At 31.4% G+C, this 14,480-nt stretch overlaps 1 protein-coding gene across 1 annotated transcript in view; it reads right to left on the bottom strand.

The window, feature by feature from the left end:
• The window catches only part of LOC136971406 (rhodanese domain-containing protein CG4456-like), a 47,212-nt gene that overhangs the window by 1,019 nt on the left and 31,713 nt on the right, over positions 1-14,480 (bottom strand). The window contains exons 2-6 of the mRNA XM_067265861.1: positions 10,422-10,549; positions 8,905-9,064; positions 7,774-7,818; positions 7,573-7,692; positions 4,618-4,780 (exon numbers count right to left, since the gene is read on the bottom strand). Of these exons, the coding sequence (XP_067121962.1) occupies positions 4,618-4,780; positions 7,573-7,692; positions 7,774-7,818; positions 8,905-9,046 (470 nt within the window). The 5' untranslated portion in view covers positions 9,047-9,064; positions 10,422-10,549. The remainder of the gene's footprint in view (positions 1-4,617; positions 4,781-7,572; positions 7,693-7,773; positions 7,819-8,904; positions 9,065-10,421; positions 10,550-14,480) is intronic.

The following is a 14,480-nucleotide window of genomic DNA, read 5'->3' as shown; positions in this document are numbered from 1 at the left end:
CAGACTTCTTTAAAATTATTTACATCTTAAAAATTCTCATCACAACAGCATTAGTAATGTTTTCAGCATTACTATTACTTTGAGAATACAGCACTGCAAGTAAAGCACATTCATGTAAGAGGTATTGCATTTTCACTACTTTCAAGTATGGCATTAAATGTCTTATTTCTTTATATTTATCAATTGTTTGCAGAAGTTGTGTTATATTTTTTCTCTGCTCACATTATCAAATTGCTGTGGTGGTGATTTATGGATCTATTTTTTCTCTTTGAAAATCACTTCTGCATGCTCCAAAGAGTATTCCTATTAATTTTGTTTAAGTTTTCATAACTGGATAACTCAGCAGATGATTTTAAATAGGAATACTTTAATTATCACCACTTTTTAGCTAAAATTATAACAAGGATTGATTACTAAAATCAGTATCATAAAATCTAAATTTATTGTATTTATGCATAAATATTTTTTTGTATTCTAATGAAAATTTTTAATGAAATGAAACTCTAAGATATATTTTTGATGATACAAAAATGTGATATTTTTGTATTATCATTAATGTTAGGGCTTATCACACCAGTGAACATAAATGTATATTAAATTTAAGAAATTTTGTGTTCATGTTCACTGGCGTAATAAGCCCTAACGTAAATAACTGTTTTAAGTTAGTAGAAACATTTAATAAAATTAAGGGCAAAACGCAAAAAACTACTAATACTGTATGTAATTCTCTTAATGAAAGTTTTAATTGAATGACTAAAAAAAGCATACAAATATAAGCATATTTTAATAAAGTTTCACTGTTTGTTATTAATATAAAGGGGTGCTTTGTCTTCAAATTTAATTCATTCCAGGGGCTGTTTGAACTCCGAATCATTTGAAGTCCAAAGCAAATTTTTCTATTACAAATAATGCAAAGTGAATTAATCCATTCCCAGACCCTAAATAATACCTATTTTGATAAACTTAAAATAGCAAATACACATAATTTAAGATAGAAATAACAAATGCCCTAAATAATAAATTACAACAGGAAAAATTGTACTTCTAGAATCTATATCTGGTGTGATGAAAAAAAAAACAAAAGAAAAAGTTCACCACAAACGCTTTTGAACTGCTGTGAGTTCTTCCGCAGGAGATCATCTCTCTTTTGAAAGATGTTACCATCCCAAAATTTATCACTGTCTTGGACTTTAAGTCCCTTTACCCCTCAATCCAGCTTCCACTAGCCTTTTGTGCACTAAGGGACATCCTTTTACGTATTGTGGACAATAACACCCTACACCACCACGTACTGGAGATGGCCCACTTAATCTGCTACAGTTCTTTTTTCCAATTTAATGGCGCAATCTACACACAAGGAAGAGGGGTCTCTATGGGCAGCCCAATTTCAGGGGACCTATGCGAAATGGTTATAAGACAACTGGGGAGCAATGTTCTTCCACAGTTCCTCTCCAACAGCCTTTTATACAGGAGATTCATCAACAATATTAGTTTTCTGGAGGACAGTTCCAGTTATTTCGGCCTTTGTTGACACTTTTAATGACAACCCTTTCGGCTTAACCTTAGAGCTTGAACAAGCCAACTGCAAGGAGGTCCACTTCCTTGACATAAATATCAGAGTGGAGGAGATGAGCATCCTCACATCCGTCTACCACAAACCAGAGTCTACATCCACATACATACCTGTGGGGTCATGTGACCCTTTCTCATGTAAGTTAGCGACATACAACGCTTTAATCAGGAGAGCATTTTCTCATTCATCTACACAAGCACTATCCGCTGAGCTTATTCATATACACCATGTTGCATCTACTCATGGTTTCCCAAAGTTCATTCATAAATTGATTCAACGCTATCACCACAAGCACTCACAACATGCCGTCACGGCTAACACGCAGAGTGACAACTGTCCTGACATCGTTCAACAAGTACCAATCACGTTCAATCCGTACATTAAAACGCTTTACACTGAGATTGCCCAGAAGTGCCAAATTCAGATCACGTACAGTAGATGTCCCACCATATCCTCTGCAATGGGAAAGACCCCCCAACCAGAACAGACTACCAGGCGTGTACAGTATCCCCATTAGAGACAACAGATTTGATAGGGACCTCATTTACATTGAATCAACCAAACACTCCTTGGGGATCAGATTGCAGGAGCACATAGAGGACATACAACATAAGAGAAACTCTGCCGCCCTCGCTACTTATGCCTCCAATCCCAACATCACGGTGACCTTTAACCTCACGAAGCTAGTCTGCACTACATCACACATAGAACACCTAAAATGGCTAGAGGCCATTCACATTTATAAATCGATCCTTAACGACACGTGCATCAATTTTAAAGATGAGTTAGTTCTGTCTGTGGCCTGGCAAGCGTTGATGGACTCCGAACTTTAATTGTTAAGATCTGGTAGTCCTACAAACACGCATGCGTGACTTGTGTTACACTTTTGAATATTTTTTTCTCATATTTTGTTAACTGATTGCTCTGTCCCATCAGAAACTCTGTTTTACACTTAAGGAAGAACTCACAGCAGTTCGAAAACATTTGTGGTGAACTTTTTCTTCTGTTTTTTTCTTTTTTGTCACACCAGATATAGATTCTAGGAGTACGATTTTTTAACACATCCCAGTGTTTTGTGTTGTTGTTGATAACAACAGGAAAACAAATAAAATATGGAAATACTGTATAATAAAAATCCAGTAACATTTAAAACTGTGTGTGGTACTATCTGTTATGATATATTATTATTAAAAGCTCTTTTATATTTTTAATTATTATAAAATGGCAAAAAGCATAATTTTGAAAACGGATGGATTTCATAAAAAGCTGTAAATTCTAAAAAGTAAAATTGTCATTAAATCCGACCCTACTGAATGTATGACATGACCACTCTATCACTCCATCCCATCGACCTTTAACCACCAAAATTTAATAGCATCAATCCCCCTGATACACAAGCATCCCTGCAAAATTTCAGAAATTTTTGACAAAAGTACAGACATTATTAAGCTTCAAAAAGGGTGAACAAAATCATGCCCCCCACACAATTAACATCCATACATACAGAAAAAACCCCAGAATTTTATTCTCTCTCTCAATGTTTCAAGATCCTGGGTCCAAAAATGTGAAAATCTTGAGGAGTCATTTTTTGACCGATCGTCATACTTTCCTTCTATTATACATATAACAGAGATGGGACAGTAAAATAAAAGTTGCATTTACTGCTTGCACGCAGTCAACTTCAGCTTCTTAAACACGGCCACCAGATCCACCATACATTCACTGCTTTCATACTTTACAATCAGTTCCTTTTTCATCTCAGTTGTCAACATAACCTTCCTCTTAATTTTGTTGCTTCCACACACTTGTCAGATACCATGGTTAATAAATAAAGATTTTATTGGGTTGAACAAAGTTTTTGTATATTTTTAATACAAAATGTAGTATTTATTTGTAATAATTAATTTATGTATAATTTAATATTCTTTCTGTTTGTTTATTTAAAAATGGGTGCTAGTAACACTTAACAATTATGAAAAGGAACAAATTAACACCATCAGGATAGAATATCAGAATGTAAAATTACAAAATTATTACATAGATTCAAAACATTTATACATAATTATTTAAATGATTCTGACAATCATGGAAAGAAATCATGCACAGGGTGATCATCTATCCATCAGGGACAAATGGATGATTTTGAGATGTGCAAGCATCATGAATGTGTGTGCTACAAACATTACAATGCAATTACAGTTTCCAATTAGCTCAAGAACTACTCTTAGAGTAATGGCAACATCAGATAATCTTCAGTATGTGAAAATGAAAACATAACCACAACTGAAAAAAAAGCATATTTGCTAGCCACTCACTTTTGCAAAGATGAATGTTCAAACAGTGAATTTTTGGAAAATTTTATCTTTAATGGTCCTGATATGCTTAATTGTTTTTGGTATGACTTATCAAGAAAAAAGCTTTGAGTCATTTGGTGAGTTCAGAAAGTACAGACTGTTACAATCCCAAATGATTATACAACACAAAATTGAACTTAGATTTGTTTCCCAAGACCAAACATGGATGACTATTGAAACATTCCTGGGAATTATTTATGTTGTTTTCAGATAAGCTATAAAAACGTTATATTTTAATAAGATAATGTACCTATAAGTGGTGCATATTCAACTTGGATAGGTTAATTTAATTACAAACAGTAAACTTATTAAAATATACATATATTTGCACGTTCAGTCTAGTCATTTAGTTATAACTCTAACTCTCCTAAGAAATTTTACTGAGAAAAATCATAAGTGGTCTTAAATTTTTGTCTTGCATTGTAAGTTAGCTGTTTACTGTCAAAATATTTTAAATTAGTTTTTATTTACTCATTGATTAATTCACTTTCGTACAGACTATTTAACTTAAAAGACAAATAGAAATGAAATAAATTTTATGTATAGAACTAATATAAACAATCTCCGAGTTTCAAAATAATGTCACTCTTATTTCTGAAGTATTATTTTGCAAATAAAGTCTTTTTAATCTAAGTTTTTAATCTTTAATAATGGTATTTGATAAAATCATTTCAAAATCTACAAACTCACTGTGAAAATCCCATTTTCTGAATTTGTTGCACAGCCATAGTTGCTCTCCGACCAGATCTACAGCTAAATACTAACTGCGAATCACTTTTACTTGGAAATGAAATACCGTATTTGTTTTGAAATTTATCTGGAATCATGGAAAAGGCTTTTTCAACTTCTCCCACTGTAAAAATTTTAAATCATAATAATTAAAATTAATATTTAAACCACACTTTATTATTAAAAAAAAAAAAAAAACCTTTAATTATTGTATAATTTACACATTATAATGCTTACATAAAATTAAATGAAAAGGGAAAATTTGTATTGCATTTTACAAAGATATATTGTAGATATTACAAATTTTAATTTATATTTTATTTCCTAATTAAATTTATAATATATCTTTGTAAATAATCATAAAACAGCAATATATGTATTCCTTCATTAAAACATTTCATTATCATCAATGATTAGTCACAATAATGTGGTCTAATCCTAAGTCTTCAGATAATATAAAGTTATAAATTTCTTTTATCAAAATTTTTAAATATTTAAATCAATCAATCTAAATTAATTAACAAACTTCTCACAAATAATAAGTAGTAAATCTATCTTTTGAATCAAATCATCTTAATCATTAATTAAATTTATGTCAATAATAACTTATTACTTATAATTTGGTAAACCAATACCATAATTTTTTACATATACTTTTTATTTATTTTTTTCATTATAAAAATGTATTATTATATGGCAACTGAAAATAAATTTTAAAATAAAACTAATGCATTAGACATCAAAACTATTATAAAAACAGCTTCCTCTGATCGCGCGCGTTTGATGGGAGAGTGGCCGAACAATTAAGGTGGCGACGGGACTTGAATCTGGATGGATTGAAAAACCTTAGAAATTTTTAAGGACTGGTTTGTCTGGATATGTCAAGGCCCTGTGCCCACAATGGGCTTGCTAAAAGAAAGTCCCTTTTAATACGTGGAAGGTAGAAAAAGTTACAGAAAAAATTGGGCATGCATGATCAGAATTATCGTATTTCAAATTTCTTTTTTTTAAATTTAAAATTGCAAATGTGCATCAATTTTATTGATTGTTGATAAAGATCATATCAACAAAATTCCTGATTATTCATATTATGGATAAAAGGAAATTTACATAACTGACATAATTAAGTAATACAGTGTATAACAGTTTTAACAACACATATTAAATATATAATTATAAATTAGTAGCAAGTTTTATCCATTTTTCTTGTGATTTTCATAAAAATCCAGCAACGAGTTGCTTAACTTTCCTGGCAACATTTAAAACTGCATGTGTGGCACCATCTGTTATGATATTTTATTTAAAAACCTTTTATATTTTTAATTATTATAAAATATCGAAAAGCTTAATTTTGATGGTAGGGATGGGTTTTATAAAAAAACTATAAATGCTAATAACGAGTAAAATCTCCTTTAAGTCCGGTCCTACTCGATATGTGACACAACCCCCTTTATCTCCCAACCCTGTTGACCTTTACCCACAAAAATTTAACAGCATCAATTCCCCTAATATGCAATTTCCCTGCAAAATTTCAGAAATTTTCGCTGAAAAGCACAGAAGTTATTAAGCCTCAAAGAGGGTGAACAAAATAGTGCATACACACACTAACAAAAATCCATACATATAGAAAAAAATACCTCCAAATTTTTTTTTTTTTGCAATTCTTGATGTGTTGAGGTCTTAAATCGAAAAAAGTAAAACTCTTATAGGTTCATTTTTTCACTAATCAATAAAGTTTCCCTCTGTTATATACAACAGTGCCAGGAAAGTAATAAAAAATTAATTTTTAAATAACCATATAAATAAAAAGTTATTATTACTACAAACTACACAAGATAAGTAAAAGTGTGCCTATTTATTAACTAAATTTCTCTTATTATATTTTATTATGACACCTAATTGTAGGGAAAGCCAGAAAAAAAGAAAAGAGGAAACAAACCTAACAAAAGAAATAATGTATAAAATTATTCCAAGAATTTCTGAAACCAAAATAACAAGAAAAAACACTTGAAAATAAACGAGAAGAAATTTCATAAAAGTAAAACAGTGAAAAAATTTATACCGAATCAGAGTAAAATAAAGTGAATCACAAAGGTCTGAAATTCTATAACAAAATAGGGTTAATGTTACCCTCGGTGTCAAGATGGCTGCTCGTCTCCGATTCCAGCAAGGAAACAGTGGGACGCACTTTCTAACCTACCCTAACCTATTCTAATAAATTATCATAATTAGTAGCAACCAAATTATTAGAATAGGTTAGGTTAGGTTAGAACGTGCGTCCCACTGTTTCCTTCCCGGAAACGGAGACGAGCCGCCATCTTGGCACCGAGGGTAACATTAACCCAGAATAGTATATAGTAGTAATGAATCATAAAAATCTCCCCCAGATCCACATATTAGTTGCAGTAATAACTGAATACGTATTGAGCGAATGATTGATATCATTTAAGTAAAACAGAATTGTAAAAATTGATACTGTACTATATTTTCAAGCTGGTTTAATAAATATTTCCATAATATAAAAATATTAAAACAAACTGAATTTACATTATTTTATCATCTTTCTACTGTTTATTTATTTTATTTAAATTTGCCTTTTATATACTTTTTATTACAAATAAATATTTTAAAGACCTGTTTAGAACAAGTAAATTTTTCAAATTCTTACAGCATTATTTAGAATCACAATCGTTTAAATTTTAAATATACGATTGTGGAACTGAAATTAAATTAATAAATATTTATTGAAAATATAAAAAAATGCTTAATTGAATATAAAATTTATATATTTATTTATATCAATGTCACCGTATTATAAAACTTATTCCATTTGAAGACAAATTTTTTTATAAATGTAAATACTAGTCTTTATTTTTAAAATAAGTAGATTATTTTTATATATCTTTACAAACTTACACGGTATATTTATCGATCCCGGAATCCGACCGTCTTTCGCTAATTCGTCCGATTCACGAACATCAATTAATACAATTTTAGAGTTTTCCAGTTGTTGCTTTAAGTCTTCAAATTTTATATCTATGTAAAAATAATTTTGAAATATAAATTTTTCAAGCAGAAAAACAGAAAATTAAAGTAAGATTAAAAAATGACTAAAACCTTGAACTGACATAGTCGAATCTTCAGATAAACACTTCTTATGTACTGAAAAATAAGATAAAGTAATTAAATTTAAAACTAAAGTATTGATTATTTAATATAAATAATCAATATAAAATAATATTTATTCATATTTTGATTAATTTATTTTATTATTATTTTTCTCTGAAGGTTATTTGATTTAAAATATAGTTGTAAAAATATATTATAAAAAGTATATGCTGTATATTGTATTATACGATTATATTACGTAATAAATTAATTTAGTATACATGATATTAAACTACAGATATATCTTCGAAAAAAAAAAGCACAAGTTAGCCGCAAATGCTAATAAAAGTCGGTTTTTCCCTCATAAGAAAAAAGTAGCAACAAAATTATTTAAAAGAAAATACACAAACTCAACTTCACAAAAGCATATTAATGTAAATAATGCATAAAACAGACTAACTGTTTGAGCACTTTCAACATTAACTGTTCGTCAGCACTAAAGCAATAAAAGAATTTTGTTACTATGGAAGTAGAAGCATAAAAACAAACAAAATCTCTATGGTATCAATGATGCGTTGATAACTGACATAGCTTTTTAACCAACGTTAGTTTTGTTCCTTTATGAATTTTTATGCTCCTTTAAATCATTATCTAGTTTGTTAATAAAAGATGATTATATTTCTTAAAAATATAATCATCCTTTAAAAAATATTTTTAGTTTAAAGATTGTCATAAAACCTAGAATTTCATATCGATATCCACAAATTAATTATTTTTGATATTTGTTTTTTTCAAAGTTCAAAAATAAAGTTTATATTTATTCAGAAGAATAACTATAGATTTAGATCTAAAGAAACTTAAATACTTTATAATCTATAAACAAATACGCATGTAGCAAACAATTTATATATATATATATATATATATAAATTGGGTATGTAATTCATAGTGAAAAAATTGAAAATTACAAATTATTATGACTACATGTATATTTAATACTTTGTTATTATAATATCTATATGCATTCATGAATTATTTTATAGATATGTTCTATATGAAAATTCTACCATTCTATCTAATTGTTTTTACAAACAATGTATTAGAGGAAAATATTAGTAAACTCATGTAATACTTTCCTACCTTCAAACATTTTCCTATAATGTAACTTATGCAAATCCAAAGTATTGAGTGTAGAAGTAGAACTAGAGTAAAGCATTTTGAAAATTGCTATTCTTCTTGTAGACAAAATATTTAGCAGGTAAAGAGCCTTTCGTAAACTCATTTTCCTGCTTGAAATTTTCTGCCATAAATAGTATTTATTTTATTGACATAAAACAAGAAAAAAAAATGTAAAAATTAAAACCAGAGTTTCAAGAGAATATTATTTTATTTTTATAAATTAATCTTTATTTATTTGAAATGAGAAAAGGATATTGTAAAACTAATTAATAAATTTAATAACAAATATATACAAGTGGTGCAAAAGTAGGTATACTGTTTTTGATAAGATTGCTGCTGTTAATGAGAGGTTTGCAACTCCCCTAGATGAGCAAAAAGATCAATGGAACCACATCCGTACATACAACTCTTTGGGAATATTCCCCTCCAAAGTTTTCAGTACTACTGTCTATTCTTCGTGTTCCCTGACATTCACACCTTGACCTCCACTCTACATGTAGTCATCTCTTTTGTGCTTGCTGTCGCTTACACCTCAACATACAGGAGGTGGCAAGCCTCCACGCACCCAACTGTAAAACACCAAGTGCTGAATGAGAGTCAAGTGGTCTATTCAAAGCCCACGAACAGTTGGTGAAACATTGCTTAAATCTGTAATAGGACATTTTTTTATTTTTTACCTATACCTATAAATATCATTAGAATATCAGAACACCAAGCTGCTTGTTAATTACATGATAGGTTTAGTGGAGCATGCAGTGTTACTCCGATTGCACCACAGTAGTAGTCAGTGAAAGATGGTAATTTTTGTGTTTTGTGAGCTTTTATCCGTCTCTAGTAGGGTTGAAAACAGTCGATTTTTAACATAGTTTTGAGAAAGTTCTAAAAATTTTTTCTTTAAATTTTATCTCATTCCCACATGGACTGATTTCAGGAACATATCTTGTGAAAGGTCACATGTAACAGTAAGGTTCCTTTGACTTTTTCATTTTTGTATGGTCTACAGTTCTGATAAGGTCCCAACCATCTCATTTAGAGCTACAGTAGTACATAGTTTTTATCTTGGAGAGACATATGCAGATGATTACAAAGTCATGATGTTATGATTATTAAATTACAATAAGCATAACATACAAATTGCAACTAAGTACTATCTCTTAAGTATTCAAATTGTCAGCTTTCAATATTCATATATTCCCGTGGTCTAGTTTCTACATAGTTCTTTGTTGTCATCAATTTGCTTGGGTCAGCTTCTACACTTTGTTATATACTGAATCATTTCATCAACAGTACGTGGTCAATCGATAATAAAAGTGCCAAACATCTGTATTTCTCAGATTCATAACTGTATATCTACTTATCCTCTCCCCTGTATATACATAAACAATGCTTAAAAATATATATTAATGATTCTGCTGTTAAGAAATATATATTAATGATTCTGCTGTCACTCTGGGCAAAGATCAATAAAAAGTGCTTACATCTAAAGCAATAAAACTGCTAAATCGGTTCTTCAATACAGACAACTACAGCTCCCCAAACTTCGAACATGTAGAATCACTCAACCCATGTGACTTACAATCGTTCCAGCTGAAGGAGTGTTGCCAGTCTGCAATAAGAAATAAATAAATATCAAGTTCTCAGATTTTAAAAAAATATTTAGAAATATCTTTTAATAATTCTTAATTTTTAAAAATAACAACCAGGAAAAATATTTTTAATGATATATACAAAGATGTTACGTTCATTTTAATAATTTTATTATTAATACTTTCTTCTTTTTTGTAACTCTTTTCGCCCTGTGGGCAATAAGAGGGCCTCTTATAGCAAGCCCATTATGAGTTCGGCCAGGCCCACAATAGGGCGGTGAGGGACGGGGCCCGACATATCCGGACAGACCAACCCCCGAAAAATTCCTGACAATTCGATCCCGGGTCCCCCAGAGTGGAAGGCTGCCACTTTGACCGCTCGGAAATCCGGCCGTTACATCAAATAGTTTGTTGTTAGCACTCTTCTACATAGTTATTTTTAAGAACTTGTGTATATAATAGTGCTTTTGTATAACTCGCATGTGTAACATACAATTTTTACATATGACGACCGCAAGACCGAGGCGTTTTCGGCGTCGGGTACTTGCTAGCTTACCGGTCTGGGACTCCAGAATCGAATGCGGATGAGTAATGTTCTTCACGTGCTAGGAATTTTTCCCTATCGGCCTGTCCCGGATATGTCGGTTCCCGTCCCTCATTACCCGGTTATTCCTATTTGATGACCCGGCCGAAACCATCGATTGGTATGATTAAAGAAAGAAGCTGAGGTTTCTCTTTCATTAACGGCCCACTAGTGGTCTAGTCACTAGGCCCTAGTGGATAAACCACTAGGTAAAAAGACCGTTTCCGGTACCCACAGGGCGGAAAGAGTCAAAAATGAAAAAATATATATGTTACGGACAAAGTGATTTTTTTTTAACTCTTTCCGCCCTGTGGGCACTAAGAGAGGCCTCTTTTTTTTTTTTTTTTTTTTTTTTTGTTTAACTCTTTCCGCCCTGTGGGCACTAAGAGGGCCTCTTTTAGTAGGCCCATTATGGGTTCGGCCAGGCCCACAATGGGGCGACTGGGTGGTGAGGGACGGGGCCCGACATATCCGAACGGACCACCCCCGAAAAATTCCTGGGATTATTCGACCCGTTCGGATTCGATCCCGGGTCCCCCAGAGCGGTAGGCTGCCACCTTTACCGCTCGGCCATCCGGCCGTCTGGACAAAGTGATTAATACGGTCATTATGAATAATGGCCAACAAAATCGGGCATTGTAATAAATTTCAATAATTTATTAAATAGACCGCTCATTATGAATACTGCTTCCACCTAGTCGGGCAAAGTGATAATAATACGTTGAGGAGTGATCATCCAACATACGCTAGCCAATCAAAACTTACATCTTAGTTGCGCATGCGTATTGCATTTAGTACCGAATTTTAAATTTATGTTACCAGTAGTTAATCTTTTTTCTTTGACAAAAGTTATGATCATAGAGAAATCATTAAGTGACACGAACAACCGATTAAACGAGTTAATAGCAGAAAAAGGTGAAAACAATTAATTTTTTTACAAAATCAGCGTATTTGTTAATGATAGAAAAAGTGAGTCAAAAATGGAAGTTACTTCTAACTTACCGGAAGAATATCAGTGAATGGTACTTTGAAATAATTCACAAAAAATAAATATTTCTAAATGAAATAAGTGGAGTTTTTTTAATCAAATTTAAAATTCGATACTGAACACGATACACACACGCGCTTGGCCGGATGGCCGAGCGGTCAAGGTGGCAGCCTACAGCTCTGGGAGACCCGGGTTCGAATCCAGACGGGTCGAAAAATCCCCAGGAATTTTTCGAAGGGGGGGGTGGTCCGTCCGGATATGTCGGGTCCCGTCCCTCACCACCCGGTCGCCCCATTGTGGGCCTGGCCGAACCCATAATGGCTTGCAAAAAAGGCCCTCTTAGTGCCCTCAGGGCGAAAAGAATTAAAAAAAAAAAAAAAAAAAAAAAAATACACACACGCGACCGAGTGCCGATTGGCTAGCGTATGTCGGATGATCACTCCTCAACGTATTATTATCACTTTGCCCGACTAGGTGGTAGCAATATTCATAATGAGCGGTCAATTTGATAAATTATTGAAATTTATTACAATTTCCGATTTTGTTGGTCATTATTCATAATGCCCGTATTAATCACTTTGTCCATAACATATATACAGTACTAGTAACTTTATAGAAATAATTTGTAGGTTACTTATATTGTAAGTAGTTATTTTATTTACACGCGATCAACAAAAGTTTACATTTACTTTATTATATCGTCTAATAAAAGTTTCGGTATAATTATGTCGGGTGTGTGTGTGTTTTTTTTTTATATATATATATATAATTACAACATATCAAGAACGTAGATGGCGCTATTCACGTTTTCAAAGGCGGTTTTTCGAAGAGAAAGTTACTTTGCATGGGAAGTTTATTATATCGAGTTATTTTTTTAAATGTAAAATTGGTAAAAAAATCTTTAAACCATTTCAGTTCTTTTACGTGTAAATTATATAATAACTTACGCTGTGATCGTGTTGTGTAAATTATAATTCACGACTTAATATCTACTTGACAGATAATGATACAAATACATGGCAACTGGGTAGAAGTTACTTTATTGAGGCGGAGCGTTAGCGAAGCTTCTATCTGCCAATCCAAGTCTATCGACCAATCAAATTTTGAGAACCTAGAAAATTTGATTGGTCGTTTTTGAATAGTCTATCATTTTACATAATACGAGACGAGGAAACTAAAAATGTAGCAAAAATTGGGGATCCGTAATTTCGTTTTCGAGATACGGTGAGGTCGGACTGAAAATGTCCGAGGTCGCTAGCACTAGGGGCATAATTATTATTATTTTTTTAAATATAATTAATAGAAAGTATTAAAACAGGCCAGGGCAATAATTATGTGGATATAAAACAATATTACAATATTTTGAAGCACTAAATCTTATTTTGGAGAAACGCTTTGCCTTTATCTTCTTACCTTTGGGAACGGATCGTTCCCGCCGGCAGAGTCGTCCTTTTTATCGAGACTTTTCGTCCGCCTCGGTATGTAAAAACTTAAAATACGGTTCCTCGGTGGTGGCGCAATCGCAATAAATTATTTTTTTAAAAATATTACAATTAATACAAATTATTAAAATGTTTGTTTCGAAGGTATGAGAAGGACAGAAGACAAAGCATTTCTTCAAAAGGAAGATTTAGTGCTTCGAAATATTGTAATATTTTTTTATATGCGTATTAATTTTTAATTCTTTTTTATGCGGGGAGTAGTGATTGTCATAGATTATTACTCTTGAGTGATATATATTCGACATCATCTCTAAACCCAATTTATTAGTTAAATCAAACAATTTACCAAATTATTGGTCTATTATATGGCTAAGTTAATCAGAAACTAATTAATTTGTCTAGAGGTGGGTGCTATGTTGTGTTGCAGAAAATTTGTTACATCAATGACATTAAATTTTTTGTAATAATTGATGTTTTCACTAAAAAACAAACAGCAAATGTCCATAAATTTACAAATCTATTTCTTTATATGATATGACAGAATCTCTGTAATAAAATCTAGTGGAAAATATTAAACATATAGTTAATTATTTTTAATATGAAAAAATGTTATCAGTATAGTCAAGTTTCAAAATGATTACAATTAGTGGATTCTAGCATATTAACAAGATAATACCAGACTGATGCACACGAGTAACAAACTTGAGATGACGACGAGCGTCGGTGATAGGCTCGACTAATTGTCTGTGGTAATTGTCAGAGTCAATGGAAATAATTGGTGGAATCAACTGTTAACATTGAATTGCTATCATAATTTTGTAGCCTGTGTGCATTTGTCAATAATTTGTTTCTAGTTTAATCATTCAATTGTGAAAAAATCAAACTTGAAACACTGTAGTTTCTTAAAACTTAATTTAAAAGTTATATTTTGTAATAAA

The sequence above is a fragment of the Centruroides vittatus genome, unplaced genomic scaffold (assembly GCF_030686945.1).
Source record: "Centruroides vittatus isolate TY-2023 unplaced genomic scaffold, ASM3068694v2 contig_250, whole genome shotgun sequence".
Taxonomy (NCBI): Eukaryota; Metazoa; Arthropoda; class Arachnida; order Scorpiones; family Buthidae; genus Centruroides; species Centruroides vittatus.
Note: the sequence above shows the minus strand (reverse complement) of the source record. Positions and strands in the feature narration are given on the sequence as shown.